This window comes from Penicillium atrosanguineum (assembly GCF_028827265.1).
Source record: "Penicillium atrosanguineum strain IBT 20685 chromosome Unknown utg000007l_segment0_segment0, whole genome shotgun sequence".
Taxonomy (NCBI): Eukaryota; Fungi; Ascomycota; class Eurotiomycetes; order Eurotiales; family Aspergillaceae; genus Penicillium; species Penicillium atrosanguineum.
Window position 1 is genome coordinate 329,689 of NW_026623139.1, and position 19,545 is coordinate 349,233.

The 19,545-nt window shown below is 49.3% G+C and overlaps 8 protein-coding genes across 8 annotated transcripts; 4 read left to right on the forward strand and 4 right to left on the reverse strand.

The window, feature by feature from the left end:
• Positions 1-298: 298 nt before the first annotated feature.
• N7443_008313 (uncharacterized protein) lies at positions 299-3,986 on the reverse strand (the record flags this gene model as incomplete). Its single annotated transcript, XM_056888369.1, has 3 exons — positions 299-316; positions 379-1,758; positions 1,812-3,986. 3 exons carry the CDS (start codon positions 3,984-3,986, stop codon positions 299-301), a joined length of 3,573 nt encoding a protein of 1,190 aa, XP_056737671.1.
• A 1,468-nt stretch (positions 3,987-5,454) lies between these two features.
• On the forward strand, positions 5,455-5,813 carry N7443_008314 (uncharacterized protein; the record flags this gene model as incomplete). Its single annotated transcript, XM_056888370.1, is given in 2 exon segments — positions 5,455-5,471; positions 5,489-5,813. The coding sequence occupies 2 exon segments, from the start codon at positions 5,455-5,457 to the stop codon at positions 5,811-5,813; spliced, it is 342 nt and encodes a 113-aa protein (XP_056737672.1).
• Positions 5,814-5,835: 22 nt separating this feature from the next.
• On the forward strand, positions 5,836-6,159 carry N7443_008315 (Ubiquitin-like protein DskB; the record flags this gene model as incomplete). Its single annotated transcript, XM_056888371.1, is given in 2 exon segments — positions 5,836-5,850; positions 5,863-6,159. The coding sequence occupies 2 exon segments, from the start codon at positions 5,836-5,838 to the stop codon at positions 6,157-6,159; spliced, it is 312 nt and encodes a 103-aa protein (XP_056737673.1).
• A 15-nt stretch (positions 6,160-6,174) lies between these two features.
• N7443_008316 (Pre-mRNA-splicing factor rse1) lies at positions 6,175-6,776 on the forward strand (the record flags this gene model as incomplete). Its single annotated transcript, XM_056888372.1, is given in 2 exon segments — positions 6,175-6,282; positions 6,294-6,776. 2 exon segments carry the CDS (start codon positions 6,175-6,177, stop codon positions 6,774-6,776), a joined length of 591 nt encoding a protein of 196 aa, XP_056737674.1.
• Positions 6,777-7,207: 431 nt separating this feature from the next.
• On the forward strand, positions 7,208-7,719 carry N7443_008317 (SCP2 sterol-binding domain-containing protein; the record flags this gene model as incomplete). Its single annotated transcript, XM_056888373.1, has 3 exons — positions 7,208-7,223; positions 7,288-7,497; positions 7,556-7,719. The coding sequence occupies 3 exons, from the start codon at positions 7,208-7,210 to the stop codon at positions 7,717-7,719; spliced, it is 390 nt and encodes a 129-aa protein (XP_056737675.1).
• Positions 7,720-7,890: 171 nt separating this feature from the next.
• Positions 7,891-12,438, reverse strand: N7443_008318 (uncharacterized protein; the record flags this gene model as incomplete). Its single annotated transcript, XM_056888374.1, has 3 exons — positions 7,891-11,976; positions 12,024-12,332; positions 12,385-12,438. 3 exons carry the CDS (start codon positions 12,436-12,438, stop codon positions 7,891-7,893), a joined length of 4,449 nt encoding a protein of 1,482 aa, XP_056737676.1.
• A 350-nt stretch (positions 12,439-12,788) lies between these two features.
• N7443_008319 (uncharacterized protein) lies at positions 12,789-13,926 on the reverse strand (the record flags this gene model as incomplete). The annotated part of the gene is made up of 4 exons (XM_056888375.1): positions 12,789-12,836; positions 12,891-13,405; positions 13,461-13,538; positions 13,590-13,926. The coding sequence occupies 4 exons, from the start codon at positions 13,924-13,926 to the stop codon at positions 12,789-12,791; spliced, it is 978 nt and encodes a 325-aa protein (XP_056737677.1).
• Positions 13,927-18,566: 4,640 nt separating this feature from the next.
• On the reverse strand, positions 18,567-19,545 carry N7443_008320 (uncharacterized protein; the record flags this gene model as incomplete). Its single annotated transcript, XM_056888376.1, has 3 exons — positions 18,567-18,572; positions 18,617-19,090; positions 19,138-19,545. The coding sequence occupies 3 exons, from the start codon at positions 19,543-19,545 to the stop codon at positions 18,567-18,569; spliced, it is 888 nt and encodes a 295-aa protein (XP_056737678.1).

The window sequence follows — 19,545 nt, forward strand, 5'->3', positions numbered from 1 at the left end:
TGACACAAGGCTTCGAGTAGCTTAATCCTGATCTTCATGGATATTCCTATCTTTACTGTATGAACGAAAGAAAAGCAAACACATTGTAACTTGTCATAAAGTGGAATCGCAAGGGTATAAGTCGAACAAAGGGGAGTCTTTCCTGCGCCTGAAAGACACCCGCATAAAAGGGTCAAATGTATCATGTGCAAGAAGAAAAAGAAACAATCATTACAACCCTAAACCATCTAGATGCGTAAAAGCAAGGCACCAGGCCCGGGGTTCGTTTCTAGCAAGAAGAATCGGTTTCCATCCTGGCTCAATCATGGCGCACGCCCTAGAAAAAGAGTTAGAATGACGAACAATGTGTAAAAAGATAAAAAAAAAAAAAACACTTACGAAGAGATAAGCCAACTCCCGAGTATCCAGACGAGACACATTGAACGAGCCACCCTCATCAAGAGCACCACTAATCAGCTCGCGCTTCTTATTCTGAAGCTCGATGATCCTATCCTCAACAGTGCCCTCAATCAACAACCTATGCACGAAAACGTCCCTCTTCTGACCGATGCGATGAGCACGATCAATAGCCTGGTCCTCGACATAAGGGTTCCAGAACGGGTCGAACAGGATAACATGCGACGCGGCGACGAGGTTCAGGCCTGCATTTCCGGCCTTGAGAGAGACGAGCATAATTCTGACGTCCGGGTCGTCGGTGAACGCAGCCACGGAGGCATTGCGGTCTGCGATGTTCATGCTTCCGTCGAAGCGGACGTATTTCCAGCCACGTCGGTTGATAGGGACTTCAAGTAGATCCAGGAGCGAGGTAAATTGGCTGAAGATGATGGTCTTCTCAGCTTGGCCTCTGTCTTCGTTGGCTTGTAGGATATCTGTCGCCTTGTCGATCTTGGCGCTAGGGATCCAGGTCTTTTCCAGACGGCGGAGGTACTTTCTTTTCTCGCGTTTGTTCTTCTGGGCCGCTTTGCGCAGCTCAGCCAATGACACTTTTTTGCGTCTCCGTGCCTTTCCATCGGTTGAGGTATCGGAGTCGTAATCGTCCGAATCCGAGACTGAGGACTGCTCTGTCTCTTCCGCGGCGGCATCTTGGGGTGCTGCGTCCGGGTCATGGGCTATTTTGAAGGAGTTCGCATCGGTGATCTTGGTAGGATCAACTGGGCCACGGCAATTCTGGCATTTAATCATGCCCGAATCGTCGTCACGGGCGAGGATAGTGGGGTCGGATATGCGGGCAAAACACTCAGTACAAACGGAGTGGCCGCAGGGAATGTAGATGACGGCGTTCTCGGCTGTGTCCATGCAGATGGGGCAAGTGCCGTCGTCTTCATTTTCGTTGTTCTGGATACGGCTGACAACGGTCTTGTCCAGCAATTTCGCGTTGGCTACCAGGTTCACGCCTTCGACCGTTGTAGCGGGCTCGGCGTTGTATCCATGCATGAGATGGGGGTGACAGCATGCTTGTCGTAACCGTAGGAGAAGAACCAGGACATGGCTGTAGTTTCGACCCAGGGTACCGGCGTTAAGGTATCTTGTGACTTGATCTTGTGTGTTGGCATTCAGAGTCGCGTACATCTGTTGCTCGTGCTCACTGAAAACGACGTGTACCTGTTCGATGACCTTGGGCGGAAGTTGAAGAATTGGCTCGCCGTCAATTTTGGATTCCTTTGTGCGGCGGAAACAGATGGACTTGACAAGGACACGTAGCTGGGCCATTGCCTGTTCACCTCCGCCTCCTCCCGATTTGATCGGTCGAACGAAGGTCTAGTAGAAAGATCAGTATTGAGGATTGATTAAACGATTCTAGGCATACTCACGCTCTTGAACTTGTCTTTGTTGTTGTACGGCCTGATCCGGAGGTATCCCAGCAATGACTGGAAATCTTCAAGTCGGTTCATCATGGGTGTTCCAGTCAAGCACCAGCGATAGGTAGCATTGACACTGGAGCAAGCCTTAGTGGACTTTGCCAAGGGGTTCTTGATGTTTTGGGCTTCGTCTACGATGACTCGGTGGAATTTGCTGGCCGGAAGAAAGAGAACGGCCTGTTCTTGAATCTTCCTGACAAGGCTAGCATCTCTTCCCTCCTTCTCAAGTTTCTCTGCTTCGACCAACAGCTTGAAATTGGCAGTCAGCGTACCAAAGGTTGTGATGATGACGTCTTTGGTTTTCAGTACTCTCCACGGGGAACTTCGCGTATCCCCATGGAAAATGAACACAGACAGCTGGTCATTGCCGGGTCGTATGTGGCGTTGAATCTCTAAACGCCACTGATCCATGAGAGCTTTGGGGCATACGATGAGAACGGGATGTTGTTCAGGGTCCGTGGATGGACGAGCAACCATGAGAGCGATGGCCTGAATTGTTTTGCCCAGGCCCATATCATCCGCGAGAATACCTCCTTTGTGACTGCTTTCTTCTTTGGCCTTCATCCATGCCAAACCAATTTTTTGATGCTTCATTAACGTGACCTTGAGTCCACTTGGCGTGTCATCTTTGTCTGCATTTGTGGCCTCGCGAATGTCCTTGATACCGGTGATCAAGTTCTTAATGTCTTCAGGGAAATCCGCTTCCTCATAATGTCTATAAGCATATACGTTAGTATTTGACCGGCGTATTTTTGGATTGAGGGAGAGATACGCAAGGTCATCTTCATCCATATCGAGCTCCATCTGGTCGCGAACCAGATCCATGGCCCTTTCCACGGCTTTCGGATCACGCATGTATGGGTCGCGCATATAAATTTCACGCGCGCGGGGATCAGGCTCCTGCATCCACGGAAGCACCCTGCCAGGCATGGGTCCCCCAGGAAGAGTTCTCGCAGGAACGAATTGGGACGGCCTGCCAAACCGGGAGTTAAAAACATCTGGAGTAATTTCTTGGAGGTCATCATCGTCATTAAAACCCAGTGCTGAGACGGGCGGTAACCTCCATGACTTTGGCATTGGTCCATCAAAATTATTTGGCGGCATGAAAAGCGCCCTGTCGCCCGCTTGCCTCGGTATTGGAGGGTTAGAAGAGAAGTCAAATCCACTGCGACTCAGGTCTCCCAGGCTCGAAAAGCCATTCGAAAGGCCACTAAGATGGGTTCGGTCGGGGAGATTGAAAGTCGATGGCGGCAAAGGTCGACCTGCACTGAATGTCGATGGAGTTGCATGGCCCATTGAACTAGGTTGCTCTCGTCGGTCAAAGCCGCGTTCATCATCACTCGACTCATCTTGCTGTGCCTGCAACATGCGAGCAAATTCTCCATCCCGTTCCAGCTGGAACTGCTGTCTAATCTCTTGCTCACTGTCCTTCTGGTCCCCTATAATCTTTTCCCGAGCCTGGTCTTCCGAGATGTTGTCCAAGCTGGCCACGTCGCGCACATTCTCGTCCCCTAACAGGCTTGCATAGATTTGGCGGTTCTGAGCTAGCTGTGTCTCCATGGTTTCGTCGATTTCAGCCATCCGGGATCTAGTGTTATCCAGAACAGCCCGCTTCGATACCTGCATAGGAGCCAACGAGCCGAATGAGTCCTGTCGCGGTCTTTTCCGAGTCATGTCGAAGGGACTAGGCGCAGGAAACCCGGGCCGACTGGATGCAGTGCCGAAGGGAGAAGGAGCGGAAGATGGCCAGTGTGGGGCAGACCTAGAATCTGCCAGTTCTTGTGTACTATGTCTCACCGGAGAAGCAGCCAGGTTGTAGGAGGGATGAGTATGTCCACGGGCATCCGAGGACGAGTGGTGAGGAGTATTTGCAGACACAGCGGTGGCAGGTGTAACAGGAGTATCAACTCTAGACACCGGGGGAGTCGGGGCAGTCGGGGCAGTCCGTGGAGCCACAGCAGGTGCCTCCTCTCCCAGTAGTCGAGCGACCTGGGTTTCGAGCTCATGGATCTTATCCATAGCCTCTGCGATAGCAAAACTGTCATTGGGTCGGTTGTCTTGAAGATCGGCGTGGATGAATTTGTGGAGGTCCAGCTCCTCCAGCAGATCCTGGATTTCACCTTCCATAGCTGAAAGTCGAGGACAGAATAAGTCAAGATGATATGGAAACGATCTGGCTCGATGAGCCTGGAGTTCAAGTAGATGAAATGCAGAAAATTCGCGTCGACTCGAGTACGAGGAAATTGAAAGACAGAGAAAGTAAATCCAATTCCCTCAATATCAAGACAATGAATCAAATACCTAGTACGAAAGCGCAGGTGGTGAGGGTGGCGTTCTCAGAAGGGCCACTGGTGGATAGAATAAGTCGTAGTACCTCAGACTTGGGGTAGACTGGAGAAACAACTATTCCGAGATTAATTTACCGCGTGAAGAAAGGCGACAGTATATAGAGAAGTAATATTGAAAGTGAACCGAAACATCTTCAGATGGCTTCATGGAGAAAGGGCAAGATTTGTACGAACTTGAAACTTACTTGGTGTCTTGAATGGGTGAGAACCGTCAATCTCCGCGTTCCGACTCCGAAACGAGCGTTGTCCGCCTGGCCCGTATGACAGGGTCAGAACTAGTTGTCAGGATGTGTCCGATCAGATGGGGAAGGCCGATAAGACGGGTCGCAACCCCGATCAAGGCTGGAGATGAGGTGGATCGGGTGCCTTGAAAGAGAAATTGCGACAAACGAGAAAGCGGTCTCAGCCAGGCAGAAATCAGACAGCAAAAAGCCGGGAACAAGCAAAGACAGCACTTGTCCGTGGTCCACCGACACTGGGCGCTGCCAGATCTCTGTGACAGGAGCTGAAAGACGTCAGGACCGATTATCTGTGCTTGGCGGAGTCGCAAGGTCGCCGGAGGTGGAGCACTCGGGGAACACGCCTGGGTCTAATAAAGGAAACTCCCTAAGAAAGATAGTTGACCTGGGTGGTCTCGGTGTCTGATGGACCGTGCTAGAGCCCATTCACTGCCCAGCTCGTTTAACAACTGGGGCGACAATGTCATCCTGAGTGTCGCCACGCCCGAGTGAAGATACGGCATGTCCACTATGCGACTCTTCGGGCCACCGGGATCTCTCCAGGTTCTGTGCTCCCAAGGCTTACCCGATTAACTTTGAACGCTACGAAATTCTTTCCACTATATAATTTTACATCGATTCCTACACCCATGAATGATTTCTACACTCATAAACGATCACTACACTCATGAACGATTAACTTGGCTTTTACAGTCTAATCAGCACGTGTCCAGAGCAGACGCGTCCACGCGTTGTGGAGACAAACAGTGCAAACAGAAGGGCTGGCCCTACCTGCCTCTTTCGGAGTAATACTCATCTGGACCATCTGCGCCTCGCTCCAATTCACATTGGGACTACGGGCTGGGTGGTAGGCAAGATGAGAATGGACAGCTCCCGGCCTGGGGGTCCATGGCACAACGGTTCAATTGTGAACGTGAAGAATCAACAGGGCTTGTGACATGTAGCATTCATATAAATTCCTTCTATGCACCTGCACAGGTTCAGAGAGCCCGACTACATCGTATAACCATGGCAAACCCACCTAAGTATACACTGACTCAAGTCTTCAACGAACAAATCATACAGTAACTGCTGTAGAACCACTTTACCACGGGAGAACCGTCATCGTGTCGATTAGTCTGCCAGGACCTCGCAGCTCCCTTAGCACCGCTTCTCTTCGCGGAAACCACCGTCCTCTTCCACATTCGTACATTGACCAGACCATCCCGCCTGTCAGTAATCGAGCGCATTGGACATCATATCCGAACAGTGACGTTCAAGTTTCCACAAACCGCAGAAACATTATTGCCTCCGGTGATGGATTCAATCAACGGTACAGCGCAGACCTTCGTCTGTATGCCGCTGCGCTGAGGCACATCGCACGGTAGTCTCAGGTACGGGAGCATGGAAATGACCACTTTGCTGGTCAAGCAATAGCCGTCCGTGTTCCATGCAGCGACTGATACTCTCTCGTTGGTGAGGGCGCTCTCCCCGATAACGAACCTTCGATATCTCCGAGGCAGTTACAACGGCCGGCCTCCGAATCATAGGCATCGTCAAATTGTGGTAAATTATGCGCTCATCTCGCCACATACGGCCGTTGAGCAATCTCCATTGGGATGCTTGGAAAGCCTCTCACTGGTCTCGATCCACCCGGCGGCCGTCTTCTACCTGCAGCCGAGTCTGGGCTTTGGTGCATCGCCTATGTCCCGTAATCACTGGTCACAGATCTGACACGTTACCATCCGCATGGAGAGCTTCCCCTACGAAGCTGGTCGGCCAACAGGTCATTTCAAGCTCCTTGAGGCATACCTGCAGAGTTCCCCTAGGCTCAAAAGCTTAATCTTCCATTGGAAAGTATTGGAAAGGCGAGAAGGACTATCGCCGCCTTCATTAGCAACCGAGCCGTGCCAAGGTTCGCATCAACACAGTGTGGTCGCCAGGGAATGAGAACATCGCTCAGGCCTATGAAGTTCCGCTCTTTGCAGCAGGTAGAGCTGGTGAGCGCGACGATGGACGCGTCCCAAATAGGATCTTTCCAAATAGACCATATGCATTCAATTCGAGATTTCAAGCCTTCCAGACATAATCCTGCGAACACCTGGGACCCCGCGCTAGCACCACTAACCCAGCTCAGCGGCAGCGAGCAATGGAAAACACCCAAACCCACGAGAGCACCATCGACGCGCCAATCGTACTCAGCTCATCAGGAGTTAAACCAACAGCAAATACAACGAGCGAAAAAAGACGGTCTGCGAAGATTAGCTAAGACGCGGGCGCCTTCGAGTATCCGGGGTAGGCTCGATCATGTGAAGCGGCTACTGCCGTCATCGGTGTTTTGGGGATGGTGACGTTGGGGCGCCCGGAGGCGTTGGGGGCACGCGAGCGGGCGTTCGTCCTCGGGAGGAAAGGATTGTCCCCTTTGTCGCGATGGATACCGGATTTGTGCGACCCTTCAGATACATCGAGAGCCACGGTCCGTGACCATGTGGAGTCCTTTTTTTTCTGGGGGTAAATTGAAAGCTTGGGGGTTTCTGTGGCAGCACGGGGGAAAGGGGAAGATCGACCAGTCAGAATAGGATCAAGCAAAGCGCATGTCATGAAGTCGGAGTTTCATTGTAGTTCAAGGTGCTGTCAGGTGTGGAGAAAGCGCGGCTTCACGGGGCCTCGGCACATCCGGCGGTTCACATGTTGGCCGGGGCACTTCATCATCCTTTCTTATATAGCTTCGCGAACCATAACCATCTTTTGGACCATCCACCACTCTATCAACGTATTCACCATGCCTCTCAAGAACGGTATGTTCGCTTGCGCATCATCATTCCCACAACTCTGGAACTACATGCTGACAGCTCCCCCCAGATTCCTTCCCCTCCTCCGCCGCGTTCGACGCGATCAACGACACCCTGCAGGCCGACCAGGCCGAGAAGAAGAATGCGGTTGACTCGGCCAAGGCCATCGTTGCTTTCAACCTGAAGAACAAGGCCGGCGAGGAGAAGAGCTGGTACCTCGACTTGAAGAACAAGGGCGAGGTCGGCGAGGGCGCCGCTCCCCAGGGTGGCAAGGCTGATGGTAAGTTTTAGCCCACAAGACATCATGGTCGTGCGATACTAATTTTCCCTGCGAATAGTTACCCTCTCCCTCTCGGATGCCGATTTCGCTCAGCTCGTCTCCGGCAAGGCTAACGCCCAGCGCCTGTTCATGGGTGGCAAGCTCAAGATCAAGGGCAACATCATGAAGGCCACCAAGATGGAGCCTATCCTCAAGAAGGCTCAGGGCAAGGCCAAGCTGTAAAGATTAGATACCCTTTTTTTCTTACCAAGAATTTGTACATGAATATTCCCTAGGGTGATCTTTGCTTTCCCATTTATGTTACGTACTGGCTATGTAGTGCTCCGGTGTGCCGGATGTATGAAACTTGATAAATATTATGTTCTATGTGCAGTGTAGAAGCGTGTTAAAAGTTTACAAGTCTCGAACATGGCCCTGTCGCGATACTCGTCCCTGGTCCAGAACGACGTAGTACTCCGCGTCCTTGACAGCTTCAATACGATGCGCAATCGTGATGACCGTTGAGAGCCGCAACTCCTCTCGAACAATCTGCTGGATATCGAGAGATGTCTCGTGATCAATCGACGCAGTGGCTTCATCGAGAATGACAACCGGACTGCGTCGAAGGACCGCCCGCGTGAGCGCAATGAGCTGTCGCTGACCCTGGCTGAGATTCTTGCCACCAGCTTCAATATGCGTTTCAAGATGCCAGCCATGACGGCCGCAGAGGCGCTCGAGTACATCGGCGCATTGCCGGTCAGAAAAATCTCCAGTAGGATCTAGATTGAGACGAATGCTACCGGGGAAGAGAACCGGGTCTTGTGCGACGAAAGTGACCCGGGTGCGCAGCGCTTGGGTGCTGACTTCGGCGATGTTGATGTTGTCGATCGTGATCCGGCCTGTTTCTGGTCTGATGACGCTGAGAAGGGATACCGCCAATGTGGACTTGCCACTACCTGTGCGACCGATAATTGCAGTAGTTGAGCCGCCTGGAATGCGGAGCGATACTTCCTTCAAGGAAGGGTCGAGGTGTGGTGCATAGCGAATGGTGACATCCTCGAATGTGATATCACTACCATAGGTCGGCCAGGCAGCTGGGGGTTCAACCGTTCCGGGGGATTCTTCTTCGATGTGAAGTAACTCATCCACTCGTTCCACTGACACAAAGTCCATCTGCAATTGTCCATATTGCTTGCACAGGGCATGTGTGGACTCGACAAAGTTATTTGCAGCGATGAGCACAAACGCCACTAGCCCAGGTGTTGTGTTTGTGTATAGAGCCAGAGCAGTAAGGCAGAAGGTCGAGAATGCGGACAAGCTTTCAAAGCGGTACATAAGCCATGCCTGCAATGACCAGTAGAAGTGGTCCATTCCTTGGAATTTATCGACGACGGAAATAACCCGGCTCTGGAAGCGCTCCTCGGCACGGAAGGCGCGGACTGTCGTGAGACCGTGAAGGAGCTCTCCAAAATTCGACAGCAGTGGAGTCAATGAGACCATCTCAAGACGCCTGAGGCTTTGCGAGGTTGGCAGGAATTGCAAGAAGATGAGGACGAAACACACCGTCAGTATCAACGAAAGGATCAGGAATGCTGGGGTAGCTGTAGCAATGACCAAGATAGAGGATATCCAGGTGATAGCTTGGAATGCAATAATCTGAAACTGTTCGCTGATGTTTCCATCCACAACGCCAATGTCCGATGTCAAGCGGTTCATTAGCCGGCCCACGGGGGTTACGTCGAAGAACCGGAAGGTTGCACGGCTGACGCGAACCATGACCTGTCTAAACAGTGCCTTGCCAGCAAAGTAGACGATGGCTAGCATGAGAAACTGTGCGATAAGTAATGTGGCTGCTTGGAAGGAGATGATAGCGAAGAAAGTCCAAAGCCACGGTCGGACGTCATCTCGTGGAGGTGGGAGTTGGTCCATAGGATTCGAGGGAGCGAAGTATGCGTCCACGGATGAGGTAGCCACCAGCGCCGTATCTCCGACCAAGCCACCAGAGGCTGATGAACTTGTATTGTAGGCCTCTCCCCATCCTTTCAGGAACCAGGATTGTCCGACAGATGCCAGACGGTACACAGTTAGAACTAAGACGAGTACAAGCCACCATCGAAGTTTGCCAGCTTTGATATAAGTCCAATACACTCGGGCTTTGACGCCCCGTTCCGCCCGGTGTTCATCCTCAATGAACTTGTCCGGCACTGCTGTTGCCTCGTCTTCGAGGCTAATCTCCCCCTCTGTCTCTGATTCAGAATCAGTTGATAGCATCGAAGACTCCATCCCGTACTTTGACGAAGACATAATAGCATATCTATCGTGGACTGTACAGTGCCCTTCGTCGATCTCAATTATCTGGGAAGCAATAGTACGGACCAGCGCAGTGCGATGCGTGACGAGAACGATCGTGCGGCCAATCATCAAGGGACCGGACAAGCACTTGCGAACTATGAGCTCGGCAGTGTTGTGATCGAGAGCTGATAACGGATCATCCAGTAGAAGAACACGGGAGGTACTGTAAACTGCTCGTGCAAGAGCCACGCGAGCCTTTTGACCTCCTGAGAGACCAATGCCATTCTCGCCCACGAACGTCAAGTCACCGTGTTTGAATTGAGACAGATCTGGAAGCAGGGCGCACACATCAAGTGTTCGTTTGTAGCGTTGCTCGTCATATGGGGCGGAGAATAGGATGTTGTCCCGGATACTCATACTTTGAAGCCAGGGTGTCTGAGCGCAGTAACCTATCATTTCATTTGGAACGTGAGAGGAACCACCGAGTCGATCGAGTTCGCCGAGTAGAGCTTGGAGGAAGGCTGTCTTTCCAGCACCAACTTTGCCACTCACAACAGTGATACCCTTCGGAATGATCACGTTGATATTAGTGAGCACAGGTAATATTTTCCCTGGCCACGCAAATGAGCAAGAATCTAACTGGAAAGGAATCTCGTCCGTGGGGTCGTCAAGCGGAAGCTGGTCTTTGTCCGGCTCTTCCATGAAGTCTTCAATACGCCCGAGAGCAATAGATGCATTAATAAAAGCTGTTATCAAGCCAGGAATGTCTCGCAACCGAGTCTCGAGCATCGTAAAGAGCTGTAGTGCGGGGAATATTATATCAATGCGCAGCTCACGCCCAGCTAGCAAAGTATAGGCATATAGAGCGATGACTGGGAATACACCACTGGCAAAAGCATTTATGAAACGGATGAGAATATTCCATAGGCTGGTAATGATTCGTAGGCTTAGCTCATGTTGTCGAGCTTCCATTACCTGCCGAAGCCAGTGGTCTTGCCAACCATACCAGCGAAGATGACGGATCGCTTCCACGAACTGGGATGTGTTCTGCAAGCGAGAATCGGTCGCTTCTCGCCTTTTTTCTTCCCATTGGAGAAGGATTCGAGTGACTATGGCGTTTATAGCTTGAGCAACCAGAACGGCAAAGATACCGAGGAAGCAGGATGGACCGAAGAGAGTCCAGACCAGCCAGACAGCAATGACAAGACCTAAAGGCTTGTCAATCAGAACATCAACCTCCCAGAATCGCTGAGCCACGTCGTAAACATCTCCTCGGAGGAGATTGAAAATCTTGCCCAGAGAGGCAGCTTGTTTGGTCTTGACCTGCTTGGTCTTTCTGTGTTGAGGGAGGAGACGGCTCCAAAATCCGGCTTTCACCGAAGTCTCTTCCAGCTCTCTTCTTGCTTCATTGGCATCCATGTTGTCCCCTTCGGTCAAAGAAAATTCGCCCTCGATCTTTCTTGCGCCGAGAATATTTTTTCGCGAGAGAGCCTTCTCATAGACCATCATCACCATCTCGCCTCGGGACCTCTCGTAGCATCGTCGCCCGTACCAAAGATTTAATACCTGTGACTGAGCTGCTACCAAGCGAAGTAACAACGATAAAAGCGCATAGGTCAATGGTACTCGTTTCGATCTGGTTGGATCTTGCATCGCCTGCAAGAGTTGCTGGAGCAGGATTGGCGTGGAAAAGTCACAGAACATCTGGATCGTAGCAATAGCGGAAATGACGAGAATATCGAGGCCATTGGCTTTCAACAAGCGACCTAGGACAGTTCCGCGGATACGACGAAACTTCTCATGTAACCGTCGATGCTGGAATTCGTAACCCAGAAGCCACACGTCTGGATCATCCAATTTTCTGAGCCGTCCAAGGGTTATTAGAGGTGCCATCCAGGAAACAGTCAGGAATTGCCATAATCGCAGGTTGTCTTCTGGACTCCGGAAATCGCTGCATGGCGGTTGACCAACGGAGCTGATGTTGAAGACTGGGAGTGAAGCCTTTCGGAATGGCATCAGAAGAATTGTGAAGCAAGCTCCTAGACTAGCAGCCGCGGCAACATAACGGGTGATTGACTTGAACGTCGGGCTTTCACCGGGACTTGAAGCTAGTGATATCTCGACGGCGAAAGTCAACAGGTAGAATACCAGCATTGAGATCGAACACGACCTAGGTCGGTTGACCGCTATTAACACGGCTACTGTAGCCTGATCTGCATTAATAGTCATCACTCGAAATATGGAAGGCCACTTACCCATGACGCAACAAGAACGATGGACAAAAGTTCAGTTCTTGGGGGAAAGCTGTGCACAACTTCGGCTGAAAATCCAATAGCTGAGAAAGCAAAAAGCGCAAGGGTCCACCGAAGCGATTGTTTCACACCCTCAGGAGGAAGCTCTTGATACTCATCCTTCTCTGAGATGAAGGGAAACGTCCACCTGGGACGCCATCGCCGCAACAGAGGACCCAATGAATAGCACAGGGTAATAAGCAAAACCACACTCGCTGGCGCAATGACGAGATATGGAAATGCGCACGGTGACAGCCATGCATTGTCCGGGTCCTGGATTGGTCAGCTCGTGCACCGTCGAGGCAAGGGAGTCTCAGGCGCTCACCCAGAACTGACAACTCAGCCGCTCAGTGTCGTGTACTAGAGGAATTTGACCCATAGTTCAGTTCATCTCGCCACAATCCAAGTCAACGATCAATTCCTATGAGCTGTCGTCGAATTGTGTTGCATCGTGTTGCGCTGCATTCGTACCGCGGGGCTGGGGGAACAACATTCCTCCGGTGGGTCATCCATAGATGTTCGGGTGCAAAATTCACCTTCAACAGAGTAAGATATTATATTACGGAAAAATAATCTGACAGTAGGGATAGGCGTTTCGTGCATTTTATCCCACCGTTGATCCACCATTTTCTCAAATGATGGATCATCGCCTTCTTCCGCGACAAGAAGCCCGGAGAGATTATTGTATTCGCATACGATAAATATTGGAACTAGGATACAACAAATGTCCTAAAAAATAGCAAAAGCATTTGGCGGGCTTGCGACTCCACCGATAACCTGAAATCACAGTTAGCTCAGCTATCCATGCTATCTCGATTGATAAAGAAATACCTTGAGTGGCATGCTAGACAGGAAGAAGCTGTATCTTCCAGTAGCCTTGCAATGCGAAGATAATTTCTCCAGATCAAACATTTCACCAATCGGGGTACCCCATCCTGCCAGAACCCATTCATGAAGATTAAAGTCAGGATCCGCGTGGCTACCTCGAATGGGAGCTCGCTCGAAGCTTGGCGCGTCACCACCGACAGCAGCAAATTGGTGATCCCATAACCACCGAAGCATTCCCTCGGTGGCTTCCACGCCATTGAAGTCAGGAGACGAGCGATTTGGCATATCCTTTCGCTGCTGCTCATTCAATTGATTATAAGCGGCAGTGAAGCCACTGCGAATGAATAGAATGTCGCCTTTCTTAAATTCAAGCCTGTAATCCTTGACTACTTGCTTGAGGTGTTCGAGGGTGATGGCTTCTGACTCGAGAGCTGAAACAGAGACAGAGTTTGAGGCAGCCCAGTCGGCATAATCGAGTAGAATACCGCGGCCAGTGATACCACCGTGTTCGGCCATAGCTGCCATTGACCAGGTTAGCGTTGATGATAAGAGAAAGGGTCACATGATCTTTACCGTGAATACCAATCACATCTGAACTTTCAATGTCCTCAGTAGTATGTCCATTATAGAATTGTCGAGACTTTTGATTTGCTAAAGTGACGAGTTAGCTTTCCCTTTGACAAGAGAATGAGTTATACACACCATAATGCCTAAACCCATCCCACTGAGTCGAACCCTGACTATTGAAAGTCAAGACATCATCATAAACACAATTAGGGGTTCGGAGAATCATCTCCTGCTTGAACGGATTGCGGTTGAAGCTCGGATAGGAGGGCATGCTGAGTGGCCAGTCAAGAGAGATGCGCACTCCGGTCTGAATCTCCTTCGCAGTCTCAACGATAACCTCCGGCGTAAGTAAATTTAATGTGCCAAGCTCATCGCTAGGGCCAAATCGCCCCCACGCATTTCCACGGGGGCCTCTGGGATCCAATGGGAGGGAGTCAAAAGAGATTTCGGCATTGTCTTGTGTCTCTACCATGTTGTCTGGATAGAGGTTGGTTGATAACGGTCAACTTTTCGGATACAGTCCGCAAAAGACACATTGTCGCTGGGATCTGTGCATCATATATGCTTGGGACAGATGGCCCTCGGGATGGGATATCTTTGGGCTTTTTTCCCCGAGTTGCGGCCCCTCATTGAGCCAGCGCCCCACGCCCCCACAGTTCGGATCTCCACAGCTCGGATTCATATCCGAAAACAAATTTCCAGTAGTTCAGTAGATTATTGGATTACCGTGGTTGGTCAAATGCCGATAGTAGAGAGGATGTGTAAGAGATGTCTAGCTACCTACATGAGAGCGTTATGGGGCCAAGGAGATAGGGCCCAATCACGTTATTATCTTAGTCCTTTGGAACCTCTTTTGAGACAATCTTCTGAATGTGTGTTTAGATCAGTTAGAATTTGGACCAATTCTACATTAGGTGAAGGTATCCTCTTATTCAACATAAGAAGAAGAAGAAGAAAAGAAAGAGATGCGAACATGATTTACCCCTCCAAACCGCTTACCCCTCTTTACCCCACCAAATCGATGACATCCCTCATCACGCCATCAGTTCTATCACATTTCCTTCCCTGATTCTAAATCCCGAAGATAAGCTTTTTATATATAGTCTGTACTAAGCGAAGCCTTGTCAGAAGAATTTGGCTTGTACGGTCCACCAACTCGTGTGAATTTGCCACAGCATAGCTATTTCCAGAGGAAAAATCATCAAATTTTAAAATGGTAATACTTGCTTCGGCCGCTGAGACGTTATCTAGAACTTTTGTCAAAAAGAAGCAAAGAGCACCAAACTATAGGGAAGACGCCAGCCTAGAGCCAGTCTCAGCGCGCAGTGGCTATATTTTTCATAAGTAAGTCTTTTGACCCACTTCATTTCAGGTATTGTTTCTGGTGCGACAATATCGACTTTGGAAGGGCGCCATACTTACTTTTCTTGAAAATTTTCTGTTAGCGCCCGTGGCTATATCTATATCTCTTTATAGAGTGGAAATATTATCGACCCACTATAAGGAAACGTAAGTTAGAAATACTTTAAGAAGATACCGTGCACTCCCTTACCTTATTCGTCACTTAAAGATCCAGAACCAATAAGTGATGCAAAATAAATCGCAAGGGGGAAATCTCCAGCCCGGTTTAAGGGTTCGTACGATCTCTTCGAGAGCCTTAAAACGGTCGACTGTCTCTATTAACGATAATTGTGCTGAATCGGTAACCCTCTAAATAGCTTTACGAAGACGGATAACTTCTTTGACCTATATCGGTTTCCTATTACTAACTAGAATATTATAAAACTCACGAAAATAGGGCTATAGGCGACGTAATCGATCATCCTCGATAAGAGACTGGCCGGAGATTATTTCACATTTACCCTCGATCTTCAGTGACCCTTGTGAAAGGTACAGTATTCTCCAAAATAATTTTCGGTTTCGTTACGAATATATCGTAAGTTCTCTAAATTTTTTCCTGCTCGGTGATTGTCGGATTCCCAGAAGGTATCAATTAGGTCTAAGTCACGAAGAAATGTGCCTTCAGGGAACCGTTTTATATCTATCACATATATTTTTATCTGCTCTAAACTCGACCCATCTTCTTGACTCAGATATCGGTAGTAGATGTACTGAATTGCGAAGAGCAATGAGCTGGTCCATAAGACAAACTTATCCCTTAGGCCGCACTTTTCCCACCACCGAAGATACAGGTTGAGTGTTCGAGCTATGGTTATCCGCTTCTCAATATTCAAGTCGAAGAAAATGTCATCCGTATAGGAGATTCTGTTCTGGGAGGTTGACTCTGAACGAGCCCACGTCTTATTTATCCTTCCGGAGGATCTAGGGAGGCGACCCGAAACAGGTAGCTGGGAATCCGATCAAAAGCCGTCAGCGCCAAACCACTATCTGCTCGAAGCCTGAAGAGCAAGTGCTCTGATTCTTCAGACACACCACTCAAGTGAGTACTTCTCAGCGTCTCAGCCAGGCTTTCCATTTGAGACTGGCGATGCTTTATTGCCGCTGGCAATCGATAGAGGATAAGGGGTAGTGTTTAATCGAATCTAGTAAATAAGCCTCGAAAATATGGTGTACACAATCCGGCTTCAAGAAGAAAGGAATGGGAAGGAAAACAAAAAACAAGTTGACGAGCGGGATCAATGTCAGATCACTTGATCTGTCTTCTCCAACCCCCCAGTATGACGTCGTCTTGTCTAAGCAACCACCGACGAATAGACCACTGCGGCCTGCAGTGTATCACATCACTGCTGCAGCCGTCCACTTGTTCAGCAACAATTGGGCACAGCGAACCAATGAAACGAGGAACAGATTCAACGTAAGAGTCTTGTGCCGCTTATCTTTAATTTACGTGCTACTTGGGAATCCCAGTTTAGTTCTAATGCTATCGAGGTATGACACCCCCAATACTGTACTGTACCTCGGTGATGTGTAACCTAACATGAGTATTAGGACACATAAGGCACATAAGGCACATAAACAGATGGACAATAGCCCCGCCCGCCGGATTCAGGCTGCAGCAACCTGCTCTCATCCATTTCAGGACTAGGGTAGGACTAGAATGACCGTAATAGAACACACGCAGCACGGAGAGGGATCTACATGCCTCCCAGAACGGGCATTATCTAGCTTAATTCAGCCTAGCGCAGTTTTGAGTGGGGAGCTGGGAAAGAAGGTGTGTGTCTGAGAGAAACTGTGTTCGAAATCCTCTGTAGTATTCAGAAGGCTATTTATTACAAGTGACATAGGGGCTAGAGATTCAGAAAAGTTATTATTTAGTGATTATTAGCTAGTTGGTTGGTAAATTTGTCGGTTTTTTGGGGGGGGGGGGACGTGGATTCAGAGAAGACGTGAATTCGAGTGCACCCATACAGTACCAGAAGCGATGTGGGGTCTGAAAGCCACAGATACTCCTCATTTGCTGAAGGTTCGTGATCCCAACATCTGTTGTGCGGGGTTGGGCATTACATAATTTTACCCAGAATAACCCTGCATTTCACCATGTTTTTACAATGCTTTTGCAAGCAAGGCGCCTAACAGTCGAAACGATATCAACTATTGTCCTTTATTCACCCTTTTCATTGCAGCTGAGACGTATCGTTTGTTTCCCATGCATGACTAAACTCTTTCTATCTCTACCTCTTCGCATCTCATCAGATTGTCTCTTTCCCATTCGTAATTCAACTATGGTCGATGACCTTGAGCAAGTTATTCTTTGCACGTCCCGAATATATCAAGATCAGAAACTCTGGTTCAACGAAGGCTCCCGTCCGAATGTCCTCACAGGAAGTAGCACACTGGCAAGCCCAGCCGCTCCGATGTCCTGTTGATCAAGCAATGCATCGTCTGCTTGCAACATCCGAGATGATACAATACCGTGCCAGAATCAGACCAAATGACGCGGAGCGCGTTACAGATGCTCTCATGCTTGCCAGAGAAGCCGATCCACCAGAAACTACCAGGGAGAGAAATTATTGGGAGTTCCTGAGAAGCATAGCCCGGGACTGTAGCGACGAAATAGTTGGTCTATGTGCTCTCGGCCTTGGGCGTTCAGTGATCGGGAGTATGAAGGGTTGTTTTAGACTCGAACTTTCCAGGAGAATTAGGAACAATCGAATGAATTTCGATTGCCCAATATTGCGAGACTCCTTACAAGCCAACTCTGCGAATTGTGCGTCTTGATACGAATCCACCTGGAATATTATCTAACAAAGCTAGGCCACTCTGGCGCACAGAGCCATACGCCTGTTGAACACAATCAGCGCATGCGCATGGGAGATGTACACATGCTCACTATGGATGATGTAAGGGCCATAGTAAATTCAGACCACGCTACGGGCACCGTGTGTTTGTATGTCTCAGACGACGTGCATTTCGAGCCGTGGATAACAGTCACTATCCCTAGAGAACTGAGTGCACAACTTGTCATGGACAGACCACGTTTGATGTGAATCATACCATCATCAGATCATACTATCATCAGCTAGTGTCCATATACAAATCCAACCGTGAGATACCCCGAAACATAAAACCACCAATCCATATCCCATGGTACTATGACGAAATTCCCCGCTTCCGCCGTCCCAACCCCGTCTACGTAGGTGCCCTGTTGATCAAATATTCTAATTGCCCCTCGAGCGCTGACAAGATCCACGATAACTGCCACAGTGTTGGATGGAGGCTCGATCCGATTGCCTCTCCCAGGTTCTGACCATGTTATCCTGTCACAATTCTCACACGGTACCTTGCCAGTTAGTTACCTTCTACAATTGACCATGACAGGTACTTACCTTTTCTTGGCACTCCATTAACAGGGCGTCATCTGAAGATGATGCAGCCTGGATCTTTCGAAAGCCTCTGCTTATTGATTTGCTCAATCGCTTACTACCGACTGGAGGTGAGCTGGGACTGCAGGCCTCGGCAGGGCTAGCGTTATGAGAGAAAGACCCAAAACGACTGCTGTAACGCTGGTCGGTCAAAGCTCGAAGAGCTTCTTCCGTCATTGAGCCAACAACCTGCGCTGAGTCGTTCCGAGATAGTGTTTTTCTGATATTGAACAATTCTCCTAAAGTAGTCACCACTGCGTGCTCGCTGTGCTTGCCGGCAGTTGCTTCCCTAGTTCTGCGTATATTCTGGTAGCAAACCTCACGGGCCACCCTGCATACCTCTAGGCACTGCTTCAAATTATCGAAATCATGCTGTAACCGTACCCTCTCATTGTCATTTCCAGGGTTTTTGTTTTGAGGTAAAGACTCTAAGCGTTTCTGAAGGCGACCGATGATCTGTGTGAAGCTAACGCGGTTTTCCTCTAGCACTTGACGCGTAAGCGCCTGCGCTTCAAAGCAAGTCTGCATATTGTCTTCAGTAGCGTTTTGGGGCTGGTCTTGCAGTAGAAAGGATCCGCAGTTTGCTCGAGATTCAATGCAAGACCTCATGTCTTCACAGATACGAATGCACTCTTTGGTCACCTCCTTCTCATCATTAGTATCAATGCTGGTGTGCGAGATATTTGCGCTGCCGATAATAATAAGCGACATTTTCTCCTCAACTCGTTGTAAATTGATCTCAAGATTATATGTCGTGTCCTGGATCAGTTCATTATAGTTTTGGAGGGCTTGGGGGGGGGCGTCTTGGTATTCCTTATGAGAAATGTTAGTGGAGTCCGGAGTAGATAAGGGCTTGTAACTGACATGGAAATAGTGCATAAACCGATTGATATCGTCGACTTATATCCTGCGACAACATTTATGAAGTCATTCATATCGCCTCTCATATATTCCATTTTTGCCCAATCTCGAATACCCGTCTTTGATTTCTGACTGAAAGCTTCCAACGAGTGTTTGAATTCTCCACAGACTTGGCCGCATCGGTAAATAGGACTTTGAAGAAGCTCAAACATTGTTGTCTCAGCACTGGTCACTTCTGCCAATGAGCCCAAAATATCGACGAGATCCTCAAGCTCATTTTGAAGCCTGCGCAGCGATCTGTTGCGCTCTTTGAAGCCTTTGACAGTTTGGTAGAGCGACTGCGTCGAATCAATAGCAGCTGTAATAACTGTTATCAAGGAGGCAGTCATGCCGAGAGGATCTGCCAT